At 42.0% G+C, this 20,805-nt stretch overlaps 1 protein-coding gene across 1 annotated transcript in view; it reads left to right on the forward strand.

Annotated features, from left to right (window-relative positions):
* The window catches only part of RYR2 (ryanodine receptor 2), a 743,716-nt gene that overhangs the window by 256,551 nt on the left and 466,360 nt on the right, over window positions 1–20,805 (forward strand). The window contains exon 7 of the mRNA XM_077812173.1: window positions 4,122–4,142. Within this exon, the coding sequence (XP_077668299.1) occupies window positions 4,122–4,142 (21 nt within the window). The remainder of the gene's footprint in view (window positions 1–4,121; window positions 4,143–20,805) is intronic.

Raw genomic sequence — 20,805 nt, forward strand, 5'->3', positions numbered from 1 at the left:
ATGAACACCACAACTTAAATTGTAGAAAATTGGATTAGCAGAGTGACTCCTACATCCAGAAATATCTCACTCATGGTAAGTCAGTTTGGTGGGCTGGTTCTTGATTGGTTTGCATCTGGAAACAATAAAGTGCCCTGTTGTTTCCCTGTTTCAAGACCCGGGAGGTGAAATGGAGAATGACCTCTTGCAAAATGGGCAAGGTCCCTGTTACATGTCTTTTCACCTTTTCCACTGCTACTCACAGCAATATAAAAGATAGGAATGAGACAGTAGCAGTGATACTGTTTATGCCTTTCTGGCTGAAGAGACTATGGCTTTCAGGCTTGATTAACTTAGAATTGAAACTTTGGATTTCACAGCGGTCTGCTGTCGCATAACCTGTCCTTCATCTGAGACCTGACAGATTTAAAATGAATACTTGGGTGATATGACGATTTCTTTCATGGACTCCAATAGAGATGCCAAGAAATAGAACTTATTCCATTGGTTGGTGCAAAGTCCACAGCTAACTACCATGTTAAACCAGTGAAACAGCCTTAAGTTCCTTCAGGAGAGCTTTATTGTGCTTGTACAAGTGTGTGCAAGCAAAAGGTGACTGCTCTGTAGTATGTTGTCAGTATGGTCATGAAAAGAAAATATTGTATGAATCCTAATATTATATGCTTCATGGGAGTATCAACCTTATTCCAACTACAGCTGTGTAGAAGAACATGTATATTTTCCTTGTTGGCAGTTGTGAAAAAAAAATCTCTTGGGATGAACTGAAAATGAATTTTTTTAAACTCTTTGGTAAATTGAAAATTATTTTTGGGTTGATGAAATATTTTATTTTGACAAAATTGAAAAGTTTTGTTTCAATTTTAATTTTTAATGGTTTTGATTTTTTCATGAGAAACAGACATTTTGAAATAAAAAGTCACTTTGAACTGAAAAATCAAAATGTTTCATTTAAAAAATGTTGAATTTTTTTTATCAAAACAGTTCAGCAAAACTGACTCATGCTCAACGTTAGTGTTGCTGAATCTGTATTTTCCACTGACAATTTTTTTTTGTACAAAAAATGTTGTCCAGCTCTAATTCCAACCCCACAAAGTAATAGAATATAACCCTGGACCTCATTCTGCTCTTTATAGCACTACACATATTGAATTCCTGCAGGAGGTGGTCATATACCCTTGTCCTTAGAGTAGGCCTCTTAAAGGTGATTATCTCCAATCAGATGAGTTTATTTTTAATTTGCAGATTGGAGTGTTCTCTAGTGGACTAGTACTGTACTTCTAATTCAGATAGTCCTCATAACTGCAATAGCATTCATTCCCTACATAAATTCAAGAAATATTCCTTTGTCAGTTAAGCATTAAAATCCAGTCCTTAGGAGCAGCAACAATCTCTGGGCAAAGTACTCTTGTCTCCTGTTTTGGGATCTGCTAGCTGGCCACATCTACATAAGTTCATCAAATTTTGCATAGTGGTCATCCAGCCTTAGTTAATGCTATTTTCTTTCTTTTGGCAAAAGTTGTAATATAGACATTAGAGTCTATGCCACACTACTTATATTGCCTTCCATATTTCGTTGGGAATTTGTTGTCCTGTGTAATAAATAATGGTAGAGGAAAATGTCAATATTTACAGGCCAGATTTTTAAAAATTAGGATCCTAAGGCAGTACTGAGGCATTTACATAATTGGCTTGATTTTTGAAAAGTACTGCGCCTCCAGCAACTTCCCTTGACAGCACCAGCATTAGAAATATGGCAGCATTAGTGTAGAATGGCTGCTGGTATGTTTATCACCATGCTGTGAAAAATATATTGCTATATCTACAGTAGAGTGATTTCATGACCCTATTGAAGTCAATAGGAGTTTGACCATTGACTTCATCAAGACCAGGATTTCACCCCAGCATTCTCACTATTTACAACAAGAGTGAGAGGCTCTCCTAGAATAATGAGTGTATGTAATATAGTTTTAGTGATGATTTTGCCTGAGTAAGGACTAAAGGCTGCAGGATTTGGCCATAGTTAAGAATGAAGGGTTTACAATGGAAGGATGTGTATTCTTACACTAGATTAAGGGTCATTCCCTCAAAGATAGGTGCAAGGGGTGCATCCACAAAATTGCCCATGCGCCATTATGCTTGCAAAGCCTGATATACATAATGTATATCATACATAATGTATATCATACATAAACTCAAACAATTCCACTCATAGACCAATCTGTACAGGTCCTTTTTGCATGTTCAAAAGCCTGCAAGTACTTGCAAAGGTAGGGTTTTGAGAGCGCCAGTACATGGGTACAATGTGTACTGCAGCCTCTGAGAACGTGGTCTAAAATTAAGCTTGACTCTTGAAACTGTAAAATGTTTTTGCTGTCTGCTAAAACAAATAGACAAGTCAGCAATAAGGAGGCAATTGATTAATACAAGTAATAATGCAGCTTGAGCTTTAAGTGGATTCACAGCCTTCCCAAAAACAATTCTGGCTGCCTAATTCACTTAAGTAAATTTTGGGTTAGCAGAAAAACTTCCAGAAGAACCATGGCAACATGATATAGCTTTAATTAATTTAGCTCTCTCTTGCATCAACTTCCCATCTGATTGTGAAGCAAAATAGCACATACGTACAATTTCAGCATAAGGGATGTCAAGAAAACAAGATGATGAATGGCAAACTCTCAAGTGAAATTAACCTGACTACTCCTTTTCATCTAGTAAGATATCTTTTGTCTTATTGCTTTTTTTGGCTTTAGGTATTACCTGTTTTTTTGTTTTTTTTTGTACAGCATGGTCGTTATTTCTTATTCATCTTAATTTATTTAAAAACATAGGAAGCTTAATTTTGAAAGGATTTCTCTAATATTGACTGCAGTAGATAACAAACTCAGGGTTAAGGTAACACATATTATCGACAATTCTTAGAATTGTCATAATGGATCTCAGTCCAAACAGTCAAAATCCCAGAAAACTAAGAACGAATGACAAATTGAAAGTTGTATAACAGTTTCTCTTCTCCATTAGTGGAATGTGGTAGTGCTGGAAATCCAAAACTCTCTATTAACTGAAATGATATATCATCAAAAAAGAGAAAACATTTGATTTTTATTGAACAGTTTTTATAATAAAACCTACATTTGGGGCCTGAGCGATCATTATATTATAGGGATTCCTCAGGTAATAAGGAACTGAAACATTTTTGTTTGAAATTACTCATATTTTGCACTAAAGCATTCAGTGAAAATTTATGAAGAACTACTACAGTGGTCTTCGTTAACAAAAGATCAGCAGCATTAGTTAGGAGTAAAACATTAGGGCATATGATTTACTGTATTGCAGTATTTTTTATTCTAAATATAAGGAAATACAGAGCTATTTTTTTTAGTGGCAGCCAGTGTATTTCAGTAGACAGTCCTTTGTCTTTCTGAAACTTTATAGAGAGGGCCCAAACATTTTCCCAGGTGATAATTTTTAAATTAATTACCGTATTAAACATTGAAACTGATTGACTCAGTTTTTTTCCCCCTTACAAAAGTATAAAATGACATTTTGGTGTTTTGTTTTCTACTGTTTTGCACGTAATGTCCATTGATGTTGGGCGTTATATGTTCCAGGTGACATTGCTGCAGAGATTAGGGTTGCTATACCCTCACCTCATATTAGTTTTCTATCTAATAGCACCCCCTTAAAATGAAAAACATTGGAGGGAAGCCATTATACCCTCTGAAGCAAAATGTGTACTGTTGTGGCTGCGCGCACAGAGGGGAGAACAGGCAGATTCTTTAGTGTAATACAGTACATATTGGAAGCCTGTGGCGTACTTCAGAATACAGTTAGATTTGTGTTCTAGAATGTAGTATTGAATTAATTCGACTCCAAATGTGTGTTAATCTTGTAGTTAATTATCGGACTTCATGGTCGATATTTTAGGCTTTCAAAATTTGAAGTACTTGGCAGAAATTAATATTCAGAAAAACATAGCTGTTGGCATGTGGGGGAGGAGGGGAAGTAAATGGGCAGTGGCTTCTTACTTATCATCCCTGTTAGAGATTTCTGAAAATTTGAAACTGTGGTTCACTATATTCAAAGATATAGATGACTGATTTTTTGCTTTTTTCTTTCTACAGCTAGTTGATGTGGAAAAATGGGTATGTGCTTCTGTCTTTTATTTGCTTGATCAAAAAAATTCCATATTTGCCATTAATTCTAATGTCTGTTTTTGGTATCCTGTGTGTGTCATAACACTTGAACTTGCAGGGCTCAAAAGAGAGGCTATTACACCAGGCAGGGTCTGGTGATTTCTGAATCATTTTTCCATCAAAAATCACACACAGAAAGGATTTTTGTTATTTTTTCTTTTGTAATTATAACTTCTCTTGTAGTATTAAGCCCTATAAAATTCTGACTGTTGCCTTACAATTTTGAGCCTTGCTATCTAATGTTTTAACTCCATCCTGTAAAACCTTACTGTCTTTCCAATGCACACATTGTAATTTTGCAATGCATGGCAATAAGATAATTGTTAATACTGATAAATAATAGTGTCATTTTATGCAGCTCCAAATTCTGTGTGTGCTGAATATTTTAAAATGGTGAACAGCTGCTACAGAATATATAAATATAAATGGTTTATAGATGTTATGGGAAAAATCTCTCAGCACAAATGTTTTATTTTGTGTTCCAGACATAAGTTCTTACTAAATGTAATGTATTGAACTATTTCAAGCCAGCAGGGTCAAACTTTCAAAAAGTGGCCTTCAACACTAGTGTGTAATCCATGCTTACAAAATGTGTTTCTCTGTCCCTTCTCCCCCTCTAATGGCTGGACCACATATGAGTTTGAATCTGATAAAGCCTTTGAGCTATAAGACTTGGATCTTTTAGTTCAGGCAGTTGAAGGTTATGCTTTTGATCAGATGTCCTAGGTCCTATCCCTGCTGCTGGTGCCCGAGCCAGGGCATCACAAGTGGCAGCCTGTATTAGGATTTGAGATGCAGGTCTCTGTGCAAACGTGATATAATTTCCATATTAAAAATCCATTTGCACAAATAGGTTTTTCCTGTGTAATTATCCTATGTAATTTCTATCATCTGCTCACCTAGGGGTGAAGGTGTTTATGCACATGCAAATGGAAAGAAGATAGAGGCCTTTTTGAAAATTTGGCCCAGAAAGTCTAAAGACCTTCATGATTCATCAGTCCTTAATTTTATCTGCAAATAATCTGGAACATCTGTGGCATTCTGTTCCTGTATGTAAATGGGAAGAACAGCAGTTCTATAGTTACACTTTTTATTAAGGTTCCATTTATAGAGGGCTAATACATGTTTAATAGCTGGTTAATAAATATTAATTCAACAGTTATAGATTGTTACAGTCTAATTGTAAGTGTTTGCTTAATATAAGGGTAGCGGAACAATTTTTATGTGAGAGGATCTCAAATGCTTTATAAAGCATTAGTGAACTAAGTGTTGATAGGGAATGGAGTGTATTTTTAAACAGTGAGGGCCAAATGCTCCTCTCAGGTTAGCCCATGTGACTCCATTGTTTTTATTGGCATTGCATCAGTGTAATTGAGAGGTAACTTGGGCCATGACCAAAGTCATGTTCTTATTAGTTGATTGGAATCTCTTAGTGATGTCACAACTTTGCACCAACTTCCGGCATTGTTTTTCTGGCATAGTAGTAAATAGAAAAGCTTTTTTCAGCGTAAAATACATTTTGGGATTTGGGATAAATACATTGTTTGTAATATGCCACACCAGGATATACCGTATTAAGCTGTAGAAGCACCTGTCCTTGTCAGGGACGGATGAACGTATAGGCAAACGAGGCATGTGGCTCAGACACAAATTCTTGGGGGGATGGGGGGTGGCAACACGCATCATACTCACTGTGACTGGGTTAGCTATGGTATGGATCTATTGGGACTGGCAGCTCATCCTGCTGCTGCTCAGGGTGCTGCTCACTGTGATGGATGGGCAGCTGATCCTGTAGTTCTGCAATCCAGTGCACCAGGTCATAACACCACTCAGTCAGATTTGGCTTGGCTGCCCCTCCGGCATGGTGAGCACTGCCCTGAGCAGCAGCAGGATGAGAAGCTGGTTCCAGAAAATCTGCAGCCTGGCCATGGTGGGTGTACTTGCATGGCTGTTTGTTGTTAGCCATAAGAAAGTAGGGGCCTAGAACTCAGTGACAGGTTAATCTGGCCCTGGTCCTTGTGCTTTACAAAGCAGTTGAGATGTGAATTGGAAGCCTAATAATGCACATTCTGACACTGTTTACTGCTTAATCAAAATAATAATTTTGGTTTATTCTTGAAGATACTTATCCAATTATAAGAATAAGCCGGATATCCGAACATTCTCCGTATTTCTGCTTTGGAGAAAAGTTTAATTCAAGTTGCTAAGTCCTGTTTTTCATAACATCAGAAATCTTGGGCTGGATCCTAATTGTGCCAAGCATGTGTAGCTGGGATGGGAAAGATGACTCTAAGCTACCTTATATCTCCCAGGATACTGGGACTGAATTTACCCCTGGTGAAAGTTAGATTAGTCACAGTTCTTAACTCAGTGCACCCATGTCTTGACCATCTCTGCTAAAGCCCAGTTTGGAATGCTTCCTGTCTGGAGGGTGTGGAGTAGGTGGTATAAAGCCAGCTGTGCTAGCTTCAAATCATTGTGAAATTCCTCTAGCTTTTGGAAAATCCCCAACTTTAGAGTAATTTGAAGTGGCTTTTGTACTGCTGGAGGTTGCTAAGAGGACTTAACCAAGGCTGGGCATCTGGCCTTCAGTATGTTTTTTGGTACATATTCTTTGGATTAGAGCTTGGTAAATAACTGATTATTTTTTTTGCTTGGTTCCAAAAAAAAATCTAAGGAAAACTTGTTTTCTCTATGTCTCCATGAGTATTGATTGTCATGCATAGTGGCAATTCATAATCTTTCATAATGACAATGAATAGTCATGGGGCTAGAGTGAGAGAATTACTTTACAGCGTAGTGGTTAAGTAGTCACCTAGGATTTGGGAGATCTATGTTCAGATCCCTGCTCCACTGATCTGTTGATGCTATTCCACTTCACAAAAACAAGAGACCCATACTATAACCCACCAGTTTAGGGCACTCTCCTGCAATGTGAGCGACTCAAGTCCAAATCCCTTTTCCACATCAGGCAGAGGAGGGAATTGAACCTGGGTGAATGCTCTAACCACTGGGGTAAAAATTGTAAGGGATCAATTGCATCTGAATCCCAAAAAATGTTTTGGAGTTGAAACTATTTGGCCAATTCAACTGGAACTACATTTTTTTGGCAAATAAATTATTTGTCCAAAAATGTTCACCCAGCTCTACATTGGATTAATTCAGTTAATATTAAAGGAACATAGCAACTTGAAAATTGCATAAGAAATGTGCAACTATTTGCTAGACAGTAGCAGAAAGCTGTTCAATATACTGAATACGTGCTCATTGAGGCTGGATCCCTTGCCTCATTCCATATATCCATTCACAGACTGTTTCACAGGAAATTGAAATTCCATTCAGCTTCCTTATGCATGAACAAATCATATAGAATGCAGAGAGATAATTTACTTGTTCGAAAATTCCACTCTTTTTATTTATGCAGGCGTGCGTAGCCATGGAACACCAGTAGATAGTTGTTGTTGTTGTTGTTGTAAAACATAAACCAGTGCACATGAGTGAATTTTTTTAAACTATTTCTGCTCTGCCAAATATGTATGATTTTATCGGATCGCTGAAAGTCATATCTGCAATCTAGAAACTGTGGGGCTGATCCAAAGCCCATGGAAGTCTTTCCATGGTCTTAAGTGGGCTTTTGATCAGAGAAAGGTTTTCAGTGGCCCTGATCAGAGAAACAGGAATATGCTTAAATGCTTTGCTGGATCAGGGTCTATGTAGCTGCAAAATGTTATCTTTCCATCACCATCCTCTGAGGCACTAAGAGCATCTCATAAAAAGTTCAGAAAGATTAATAACACAAAAGCCTCTTTTTTCCCCATACTCCTTCATGTTTGAAAACAGCTCAACTATTTTTGGTGAAACTTTCAGGAAAAAGATAACTGAGAACAAGTGTACCAAATTTCAACTGAAAAGATGCACTTTTGAGAAAGTTAAAAGAAACTGGAAATGCCCTTTTCAGAATGGAAATGCTTTGGCTATCTTAATATAGGGGTTGCTATGCATTCCACCAGTAATAATGCGAATGAAAATGCAAGCTATCAAAAAAAAAAATTGAATGTGTAAATCCAGGGAATAGAGAGTCTAAAAGGATTTTTTTTGCATGATTTATCTTTCCTCTTAGAACATAAGAATGGTCATACTGGGTCAGATCAATGGTTCATCTAGCCCAGTATCCTGTCTTCCGACAGTGGCCAATGCTAGATGCTTCAGAGAGAATGAACAGAACAGGGCAATTTCTAGTGATTCAGGCCCTGTCATCCAGTCCCAGCTTTTGGCAATTGGAGGTTTAGGGACACACAGACCATGGGATTGTGTCCCTGACAATCTTGGCTAATAGCCATTGATAGATCTATCCTCCATGAACTTATCTAATTTTTTTAATTCAGTTATACTTTTGGAGTTTACAAAAGACAGGCTTCTGTGTAACTGTGGACAGCAGATCAAGTGGTGGGGCCCCAAGACCTTGCCACCAATACAAGACAGCACTGCAGGGTCCAACTGCTTGAAAAATATCACTTTCATACTTGAATATGTAGGAACTTTATTTTCCTGGTATGTTTTCTTTAAGATGAAGGAAGTATAAATACTGACAGGAAAAGATGAAAGAAAATCATATATTCTTCTTCAAGTGATAGTCCCTATTTGGATTCCCAAGGTGGATGCACATGCGTGCCATGCACTGGAGCCAGAACACTTTTGTCATAGTGTCCATTCACCCACATTTGTGTCATGCGTTGTCTGTGTGCTTACATCCAAGGCTGTAAGAGGCCGTGCGGGTCAACGCCGCTCCAGTCCTCTCTTATTGCTGCATAGCCAGAGTCAGAACCCCTGTTCTTCGGTGTTCTTAGCTTGCTAAAAGAGATGATTGCCTACTTTTTTCCCCTTGTATATAGGGTTTATAGTTGTATTAGTTGCATATAGTGTCTGATCGACTCAGCTAGTTAGGCTCCCCCATTGGACTTCTTCCCCCATCAGGGAGCTCCCCCCGCTCCGAGGGGTCATGACCTGGCAAGTTGGATACAAAAACTGTACTTCGTGCCTGCGTTCCTTCTCTGTGAGTGACGAGGACCAATGGTGCCTTTTCTGCCTCGGCAAAGCCCACCTTGCTTCTGGCTGCACCATCTGCCAGTTGTTCCAACCCAGGACACAAGAAGCTAGAGAACTTTGCCTCCGGAGGTTTCTAGTGGAGTAGGCTATGCGCCCATGTGTGCAGTTAGATGTGGGACTGGTGGGTTTGTCAGAACGGCATCCATCGCTGCCAGTGAGCGCCCCTCTATCTTCCTAACAGGCCCTGGAGCCATCGGTACTGCCATAGCCTATGAAGCCACACTGTGAACATAAGAAGCAGTGACGTGAACATCAGGGCAGCTCCCCCATAGGGACCGCTCCACAGCACAGTGTTGCCTCCACAAGCCGAGCCAGGTTGGGTGAAAAGTCACGCACCGATCCAGCTGCTCCAACTCCCAAGCAGCCCTGGACCGAGCACAAGGCGAAGCACCGATGTGATCCGTCAGTGCTGCTGCCAGCCTTGCTCACCAGTCTGGTACTGCCATCACTGTCGATGCTGCCGGGCCCCTCTGGACTGTCGTGTGTGGTTCCCCATACGTCCGGCCACCTGGAATAGCTGATGCCTCCTGAGGAGCTTCTGCTCCCATACCCTGGTTCCCCACTGCTCTCCAATACCCCAGGCACCTCACTCCTGCCTTCTCCGGTGGATGAACTTCTCCTGCTCCTTGCTGACTGGCACCCTTCTTCCGCCCGCTTTGCACCACCAGCACTCTCAGCTCCTCCCCTGCCGGACCATCCTCAGAGTCAGAGTGCTTCTCAGAGCTGGATCCCTCCTTTCCCCCTACTCAGTGTTGCAGACCAGATCCCAGGCACCGACTGCGCTATCCATCGGCATCCGGCCCTACTGCTGAGCCATGGTTCCACTATCCCTGTGGCTTGCTGACACCGGTGATCTTTATGCTTCACCCTACTGGCCTCCCTAGGACCTGTATCGGGACCATGGGGTTCCGCCAGTGACATCTTACCGACCATCCCCTGCCCACACCATGCCCTCTTCAGTTTATGACAACCCTGGGGAAGACCTAGCGCAGCCAGTACCATTGGTACTATCGGTCCCTACCATAGCCTTGTTGTCAACGGATGAGGCACTGATTCCACCCTTCCTCTCTCCTCCTTATGACCAGGAAAAATACTACAACCTGCTTCAGCAAGTAGTTGCGGCCATTGGCCTCATGGTATAATAGATCCAGGACCCACAAAACCAGCTCCTGGATATTCTGCCACTGCTGGGACCCTCCCAGATGGCCCTCCCTGTCTATGAGGCCATTCTGCAACTAGTGCCGTCGGTTTGGCATACACCAGCCGCCTGTAGCCCTATTCTTAAACATGCAGAAAGGTATTTTTGTCCCGTCTCAGGGCACACACTTCCTTTTCCCCCACTCACCCACTCCCCAAATCACTGATAGTTCATGCGGCGACCGAATGCACTTGCCAAAAACACCTCAAGTCCACTCCTCCAGACAGGGCGGCAAAAAAGCTGGACCTTTTAGGCAGGAAAGTTTATTCTTCTGTGGGACTCCTGTTCTGTATCACCAACTATCAGGTCCTGTTGGTGAAATATGACTTTCTCACCTACCGCAAGCTTTCGGAGTTTCAGGCTCTTTTACCACCAGACAAGCAGTGAGACTTCCAGATTGGTTGCCAAGCTGAGCCTCTAAGCAGCTGTGGATGTCGCTGACAATGCATCATGCTCTCTGGTGTATTCGGAGACTCCTGGCTCCAATTGTCTGGGTTCTCTAAGGAGGTCCAGACCACGCATAAGGACCTCCCCTTTTATAACCATAAACTTTTCAGTGATTAGACAGATGACTCCCTACCCTGACTGAAGGATTCTTGTGCCACGCTGTGGTTGCTCGGCATTTATACTCCATCTCATGGGCAGCAGAGGTCGTCCTTTTGCCTATGCCCCACACCCTCTATCCTCCCTACTTTCAAAGACAGCAGGAGCCATCCCACCATCACCAGTGTGCTCAGTGGTCTTGCTACTCCACCGCTACCACCTCCGCTCCATCAACCCTCCTGCAACATCAATCTAAGCAGCGGATTTGACTCCTCCATCGAGAACCGAGAAACTGTTCCTATCCCTTTCATGGGGCTCCAGGTCATCTTTGGGGCCTGTCTTGCCCTCTTTGCCCACAATTGGAGCATGAACACCATGGACCGCAGGGTGTTCCACATCATTCACCGGGGGTGCTCTATAGAATTCTTCTTTCCCCCCTCGCTGCCCTCTCCATGGTGGCTGTGGAGGTCCCTCCCATGGATTTCTCCTCCGAGAGGAAGCAGACATCCTTCTCTGGAAGGGTGCCATAGAACTAGTCCCCCTGTGTTACCAGGGCCATGGCTTTTATTCACCATATTTCCTTATTCTGAAAAAGGGAGGTGGCCGCTGTCTGATCCTGGACCTCAGGTTAGTCAACAGGTTCATACGAAAATTCACGTTCTGGATGGTCATGCTCCCCCTCGTAATCCCCTCCCTCTCCCAGGTAGCCTGGTTTGTGGCTCTCAATTTGAAAGATGCGTATTTCCACATCAACATTCACCCAGCTCACTGGAGATTTGTCTGTTTCAATGTTGGTGACTCCCACTGTCGGTTTCTTGTGCTCCCCTTTGGTATCGCCACCGCTCCCTGGGTATTCACAAAAGTCTTCACCGTCATTGCAGTCCACATGTGGTGCCTTGGCCACGCCGTGTTTCCCTACCTGGATGACTGGCTCCTCATTGTGATGACATGCAACCAACTCCTCTCAGCTGACTGGGCCCCCTTTGGGCATTTGTATCAACAAGGAAAAATCAGTCCTCATACCTACTCAGTGGATCACCTTTATTGGGACCTACCTGGACACTCTCGTGATCTGGGCTTTCTCCCCGGTGGACTGATTTGCAACTCTCACTTCTTTCATTATGGACTTACACTGCAGTCCGCACACCTATGTCCATCAATGTCTTTCCATCCTTGGCCACATGGCGGCCTGCACCCCCATAATGCCCTATGCCTGCCTCCACATGCACTGTCTCCAACTATGGCTCAAGTTGATCTACAAACTGCAGACAGACCTCTTGGACAGGCCCATTCTGCTCCCCCAGATTGTCCTGGCCTCCCTCAGGTGGTGTACCAACCTGTGCAAGGTCCTGGTCGGCACCCTGTTTACATCTCCCAGCCCCCATGCTAATTTCACCACAGACTCCTGCCTTACTGGTTGGGGTGCCCACCTGGATGGTCATACAGTCCAAGGCCTCTGGCACCAAGAGAGGCCAGGATGCACATTAATGTCCTGGAATTGAGAACTGCCTGTCTTGTCTGTCAGGCATTCCTCCCTTTCATGTTACCCAACAACGTGGTAGCAGTTGTCTATATCAACAAGCAAGGTGGCTCCAGGTCTTCTTCTCTATGTGCAGAAGCTGTCCAACTCTGGAACTGGTGCATTTGGCCATGTGGCGTTCTGTCCACACCTTTGCCACTCACTATGCTATTCCTCCGACAGCAGATGCGGCAGTCAGCCACGCTGTCTTTCAGACTGTAATTTCTTGCGAGTTCTCGTACCCACCTCCATGCTGAGCATTGCTTGCTAATCACCCATGTTTGGAAAGCATATAGGGACCATCACTTGAAGAAGAGGAGGAGGTTACTTATCTGTAACGGGAGGTTCTTTGAGATACGTGGTTCCTATTTGGAGTCCAATACCTGCCCTTCATCCCCTCTGCTGCAGGCTATATTGTGTTATGGTAAGAGGCATACTGGAGCGGCGTCAACCCACACAGCCTCTTATAGCTTTGGATGCAAGCACACAGATGATGCATGTGAGGGTCAATGGGCGCTGCTACAAAACTATTCCAGCTCTGGCACATGGTGTGGATGCTGATCCACGTTTTGAATCCAAATAGGGGCCACACATCTCGAAGAGCCTCCAGTTACAGGTAACCTCTTCTTATGCAAGAAATTTCTCTCATTCGTCTTTCCTTTTTTTCCCTTTTCCTTTTTAACATAATTTAAAATGTGAAATAAAAATAAATCTTATTCCTTGTTGCTTGGAAAGTGCTAAAAATTCCTGCATCCAGATCTGTCTGCAGCATCCCAACAGCTTGGTGTTGACTTATGTATTAGTGGCCAAATTTTGAAAAGTGCACAGCACCCACAATTAGCTCGAGATTTTCAAAAGAGCTTAGCTCCCATGTAGACAAAGAAATATAGTGGCCAGATTTTTCAAAATTGCTCAGCACCCGACAGCTCTGATTGAAAGCAATGGTAACATTTTAGCTCTTCAGAAAATTTGACCCTCATATGTCCAGGTGTGATTTTTTTTTTAAATCCATGTGGATAATCCTCATCAAAATGTTTCCTTTACATAACCTTCAGAAAGCAAGAGATATTTTTCTTAAATGCTAAAATGCTGAAGAGTAGGTGCTTTATCCTGCACCCAGTGAAGTCAATGACAAAATTCCCTTTGACTTCAGTGGTGTACACTTGTGCCCTAAATATTTAAGGAAAAATCAAATTGATGAACCTTTTCTGCTGAAATCAAATACTAGCCTTTTTCTCTCCCTCAAATGAGTTCTGTTTGTTTCAGCCCACATGTACATTGGTGATAAGACTATTCTTCATATTGGTATGCAAGTAAATCTTTTACAGTGAGAGAGGAACACATTTTAGATATTTTGTAAAACACTTACTTTCAAATCCCAATGGAGCTTGGTTAGGTAACAGAGAATCTGGATTGAGAGGAACAGAAAATGAGTTGAACAGAATAAAACAGAAGAGCTCGCCTCTAGGAAATACAGTTTGGAGATGAGCAGAAAAAAGAAACTGGGGGTGTTTCAGAGGTTAAAATGGCAGCGAGGAACTAAGCTTCAGCAAAGCATAGCAAAGGGTACAATACATCTGCAATATCATTTAAAAGTAATTAGTTGCATAGCTTAGGAGGGCTAATTACCACAGTTTCAAATGTTTTTAACAAGTCATCTGAGAATGTGAATGTTCTGTGAGAATTTTCTTGTGTGCACTGTATCACTAAGTACATCTATAGAAGTATAGATATTTTATGTTATTATGGGTAGAACCATGTTAAGAATGTTCCAGAACAAATACAAAGACATGGCCCTTTCCTTGAAGAACTTACATTCTTATTTTGGACATCACCTGAAATATATGGAGGACAAATGGAGGAAGAACAAGGGTCTCAGCTATGTCACCACATGGTCAGCCAATTTAGGCGTATACACATCTCGATGACTTAAGTGAAAATTGAGAGAAGGATGGAAGAGAGAATCACATGAGGCTCAAATAAAGAGTTATACTAAAAGTTGTCTTTAATATGGAATTACTGTTTTACAGACCAGGGCCTAAAGGCATAATTTAATCCAGAACTGAAAGTCCTGCATAAAAATAATTATTTTAAATTAATCTAAGAGTATTATGGATTATGTGATTTGATGAAGCTCTTTACTTTTGAGATTGTAGCTCAGTTCCATTTAAGGGAAATTAATGTGGTGATTGCCTAAATGCACTTCTCTCTCCAAGGCTGAATTGATGTGAGGTCTGAATTTTTGTATGCACCAGTAGAAATATCTTTCTAATATTCTATTATGAATCCTTTCCCCTTTACTATTCAACATCATGCTGTAGAACTGTTGTCCATGCATCACCAGTGGACTGCAGAAAACTCTGTTGCCATTGGATTGCCTATTTCTTTTTATTCCCAGTAGCTAAACCACAATAAAACCAAGCTAAAAATACACCAAAGACATTCCTAATATTAGGTTTTCATGTAAGCAATAACTATAGCTGTCAGAGGCATGTTACGATAAAGAATAAAAGGGGTATTGTAAGGAAACACTCTCTGTACTAAAATGTGGTCTAAACTATGAAAATGGCAACTACTTCAGTAGATAATATCAAATAATGTTTTACATTATATCGCCCCTTTCATCCATCAGGGGAACGCAGAGCACTTTGTAAACTACATACACAGGACTCACTTTACCTAGCACCAAAAAATCAGGCACAATGGGGGTAAAAATGCTCCAGACAGCTGCAAAGCTGCGTGTTTGCTTCACAGAGGGGCAGCAGAAGCAGAAGAGTCTGTACACTTCCTATAATCCCCAGAGAGAAACTTGCATAGCATTTCCCTTACACTCTCTGCGGGAAGGTCAGTACTGTGTTAGCTCAGTGGCCAGTGGTTCAGTATGCTGCACCCATCTAGTGGGCCAAATCCATATTAGAGGGAGAATAAGGACCAACTCTCTGATTTGTGTTAGTTGTTGTTGTCCAGCAGCACAGACCACCTGGTCAAATAAATTTGTTAGTTTCTAAGGTGCCACAAGTACTCCTTTTCTTTTTGCGAATACAGACGAACCTGGCTGCTACTCTGAAACCTGTCATTATGCAAGGCACTGAATTTAGCCATATGGAATGGAAATCTATCAACTTCATGAAAAAACTCGTACAGATACAGACAGACATCATCTTACTTTCCAAATGCAAACAGATGGACATCGTACCAAAAGGACTGAAGGTAAAAAATCCATTACAATCTACATACCACACAGACTATGCTGACAGCTTGTGCCACACGCTCTCAAAGAAACTGCGGAACCACCTGATCAACATCCTCTACAGCAAACAGGGAAAGATTAAGAACGAGCTCTCAAAACTGGATACTCTCATAAAAAACCAACCTTCCACGCAGACTTCCTCGTGGCTGGACTTTACAAAAACTAGACAAGCCATTTACAACACACACTTTGCCTCTCTACAAAAGAAAAACTATCTAAACTACTACATGCCACAAGGGGCCACAACAGTGGTTCCCTTAACCCACCCAGCAATATTGTTAATCTATCCAGCTATACTCTTAGCCTAGCAGAAGAATCTGTCCTATCTCGGGGCCTCTCCTTCTGCCCCTCCACCCCCACGAACATGATACAGTTCCGTGGTGACCTAAGATCCTATTTTCGACGTCTCCAACTCAAGGAATGTTTCCAACACACCTCTGAACAACGTACCAACTCACAGAGACCTTCCTACCAAGACTACAAAAAGAAGGATTCTGGGTGGACTCCTCCTGAAGGTCGAAAGAACAGACTGGACATCTACATAGAGTGCTTCCGTCGACGTGCACGGGCTGAAATTGTGGAAAAGCAGCATCACTTGCCCCATAACCTCAGCCGTGCAGAACACAATGCCATCCAGAGCCTCAGAAACAACTCTGACATCATAATCAAACAGGCTGACAAAGGAGGTGCTGTTGTCATTATGAATAGGTCGGAATATGAACAAGAGGCTGCTCGGCAGCTCTCCAACACCACTTTCTACAAGCCATTACCCTCTGATCCCACTGAGGGGTACCAAAAGAAACTACAGCATTTGCTCAAGAAACTCCCTGAAAAAGCACAAGAACAAATCCACACAGACACACCACTGGAACCCTGACCTGGGGTATTCTATCTGCTACCCAAGATCCATAAACCTGGAAATCCTGAACGCCCCATCATCTCAGGCATTGGCATCCTGACAGCAGGATTGTCTGGCTATGTAGACTCCCTCCTCAGGCTCTTCGCTATCAGCACTCCCAGCTATCTTCGAGACACCACTGACTTCCTGAGGAAACTACAATCCATTGGTGATCTTCCTGAAAACACCATCCTGGCCACTATGGATGTAAAGCCCTCTACACCAACATTCCACACAAAGATGGACTACAAGCCATCAGGAACAGTATCCGCGATAATGTCACAGCAAACCTGGTGGCTGAACTTTGTGACTTTGTCCTCACCCATAACTATTTCACATTTGGGGATAATGTATACCTTCAAATCAGCGGCACTGCTATGGTACCTGCACGGCCCCACAGTATGCCAACATTTTTATGGCTGACTTAGAACAACGCTTCCTCAGCTCTCATCCCCTAATGCCCCTACTCTATTGCGCTACATTGGTGACATCTTCATCATCTGGACCCATGGAAAAGAAGCCCTTGAGGAATTCCACCATGATTTCAACAATTTCCATCCCACCATCAACCTCAGCCTGGACCAGTCCATGCAAGAGATCCACTTCCTGGACACTATGGTGCTAATAAGCAATGGTCACATAAACACCACCCTATACCGGAAACCTACTGACCGTTATACTTACCTACATGCCTCCAGCTTCCATCCAGGACACACCACACGATCCATTGTCTACAGCCAAGCTCTACGATACAACTGCATTTGCTCCAACCCCTCAGACAGCGACAAACACCTACAAGATTTCTATCAAGCATTCTTACAACTACAATACCCACCTGCTGAAGTGAAGAAACAGATTGACAGAGCCAGAAGAGTACCCAGAAGTTACCTACTACAGGACAGGCCCAACAAAGATAATAACAAAACACCACTAGCCATCACCTTCAGCCCCCAACTAAAACCTCTCCAACACATCATCAAGGATCTACAGCCTATCCTGAAGGACGACCCATCACTCTCACAGATCTTGGGAGACAGGCCAGTCCTTGCTTACAGACAGCCCCCCAGCCTGAAGCAAATACTCACGAGCAACCACACACCACACAACAGAACCACTAACCTAGGAGCCTATTCTTGCAACAAAGCCCGTTGCCAACGGTGTCCACATATCTATTCAGGGGACACCATCATAGGGCCTAATCACATCAGCCACACTATCAGAGGCTTGTTCACCTGTACATCTACCAATGTGATATATGCCATCATGTGCCAGCGATGCCCCTCTGCCATGTACATTGGTCAAACTGGACAGTCTCTACATAAAAGAATAAATGGACACAAATCAGACGTCAAGAATTATAACATTCAAAAACCAGTCGGAGAACACTTCAGTCTCTTTGGTCGCTCGATTACAGACCTAAAAGTTGCAATTCTTCAACGAAAAGACTTGAAAAACAGACTCCCAATGAGAGACTGCTGAATTGGAATTAATTTGCAAACTGGATACAATTCACTTAGGCTTGAATAAAGACTGGGAGTGGATGGGTCATTACACAAAGTAAAACTATTTCCCATGTTTATTCCCCCTCCCCCCCCCCAACTGTTCCTCAGACGTTCTTGTCAACTGCTGGAAATGGCCCACCTTGATTATCACTACAAAAGGTTTCTCCCCCCTCCCCCCCCGCTCTCCTGCTGGTAATAGCTCACCTTAAGTGATCACTCTCATTACAGTGTGTACGGTAACACCCATTGTTTCATGTTCTCTAGATATATAAATCTCTCCACTGTATTTTCCACTGAATGCTTCCGATGAAGTGAGCTATAGCTCACGAAAGCTTATGCTCAAATAAATTGGTTAGTCTCTAAGGTGCCACAAGTACTCCTTTTCTTTTTGCGAATACAGACTAACACGGCTGCTACTCTGAAACCTGTACTTAGGCTTTGATTCTCTTCCCAGGATTTGGCCCCTAGAGATTAAATACCATTTGCGGTTGAATGTAGGGAATTCAGGCTGCAGATTGGGATTATCCAAACTGGAATCAGGTCAGGATACTTCATCTCTTTCAAGTGGTCAGGACCTTGGTATGATATTGTATCTGGAAAAACATTCTTCTTCTACCAAGCAGCACATCTATGGAAATCCATATGTGCAAAACTTCAGAGAAAAAACAAAATGTGTTAAATGTTCAAAATATTTTAATTTGTATTGAGAACTACAGTTCAATGCCTTATGAGTCGGTCTCAATGTAAAGATGAATAAAAAAAGAATTGTGTAGCACCATTGGATAGAGGGAGGCATTTGAACAATGATCTGTTTTTTTATAGACCAATAGATTGTATTATAAATTACAGTCACAACTATAGCCATCTTCTTAGTAAACTGGTTACTAGATGAAATACCAGTTGAGTGTGTTCTAAACTATAACACCTCGTGATGAACTCTAATGATGAATCTAGGGGGAAAATACTGGCTTCACTGAAGTCAATGGTAAACTCCCATTGACTTCAGTGGGGCTGGGTTTTCACCTAAAGTCTTTAATTCTCATTGTAGAAATATCTCAGAACTCAAAGTATCATCAGAACTGAATCTGTCTTCTGGTCCATGCCTCTAAATATTAGGAGAACCTACAATGCATCCTGAAATTTCAGAATGTAATAAAATATTATTTTGTGCCTTAATGGCTAAAATGCAGGGTGACCAGATGTCCCATTTTTAAAGGGACAGTTCCATTTTGGGGGACTTTTTCTTATATAGGCGCCTGTAACTCCCCACCCCTGTCCCGTTTTTTCACAGTTGTTTCTGGTAACCCTACTAAAATGAAAATCAATAACTTCTCAGACCTTTAATGCCTGTAATATAGAGCTTATTGTTGTGGCATCCTTAAAATTGATTTTGTATGTACTGTTTGTTATTGTAATGGACTTGGAAACATATAGTCATTTTTCATAGGTGTATGTGACTAAACATGTTTGGGCAAACTATGATCTCAATTACACTATTGCAACTTCACTGACAGGCCAGTGGAGTTGCATGTAACTTAGAAAAAACTTTTCCCTACTGTTAATTCTCTTCTTTCGTTTTGCTTTTTAGTTATGGGTGTTGTTATTTTACTCATTGTTTTAATATCTGTTCCCCTGTTAGACTTCATGCCTTTATAAATCTATATTATGTATTTTTTAAAACTTCAATATAATCCTGTCTTTAAGCAATATCTCTCAAGGTCAGTATTGAAGTCCTTGTTTAGGATGGCATTAAGATATCTCATAGTATAACCCTGTGTAGTTAATTTCCAAAGATAAATTCAGGATTATTTTTCCTAGCCAAGAGCCCTGTGTTTGCCTCCACTGTGAGGCATGGAGAGGGACAAATATAATGGAGCAGAAGAGTGTCTCCACTTCTTGCTTCCCGCCCCTGAGTTCAGAATACACGGAGTAGTGCCTCCAACGTATGCCCCCCCTCCCCCCCCCCGCCACATTCCTGGGAGTCCATCAAAGCCATCTGCTGATATTTCAGTCGCGTGGGAGCTCTGTGTCTCAGTGTAGGGAGATGTTGCGATAGCTGCGGAACTGTTATACATTGCACGCTTCCCTTTCTGAATGGCAGATTTTTTTTCAGCTGTGTGTTAATCCTGTTGAAAGTCAGCATTCTCCTTTTGCAGTGAATGAGAGATAGGAGATGTAGTTTGAAGACACTTTTTTTTTTTTTTAAAAGAACCTTCTCTCACCAGGTAGTGGCAGATGTATCTAGAATGCTCTAGTTCTGTTCAATAAGTAGTGGTACCAATTTGTGGGGTGTGTCTGGAGGTTCCCCCTAAGGCTTGCACTGTACAGCTGTGCCCCTTACAAGCAGGCGCTGTGTGCAGATAGGTGCCTGCCATGCAGAGTTGCCCCTCCAGTACTCCTGATCGGGGGAAAGCTCTTGAGGGCTGTCCTCCCTCTGGCTATTTCTGGTGCACATGGCGTGTAGTAGTGTGTGTGGCCAGTGGGGCTGTCTTTAGAAAAGGCACAGAAGTGATCCTAGGTATTATAAACTAATAAACCTTACTTCAGTACCATGCAAACTGGCTGAAACAATAACTAGAGTTATACAATACCCAGA

Source organism: Eretmochelys imbricata, chromosome 3 (assembly GCF_965152235.1).
Source record: "Eretmochelys imbricata isolate rEreImb1 chromosome 3, rEreImb1.hap1, whole genome shotgun sequence".
Classification (NCBI taxonomy): domain Eukaryota; kingdom Metazoa; phylum Chordata; order Testudines; family Cheloniidae; genus Eretmochelys; species Eretmochelys imbricata.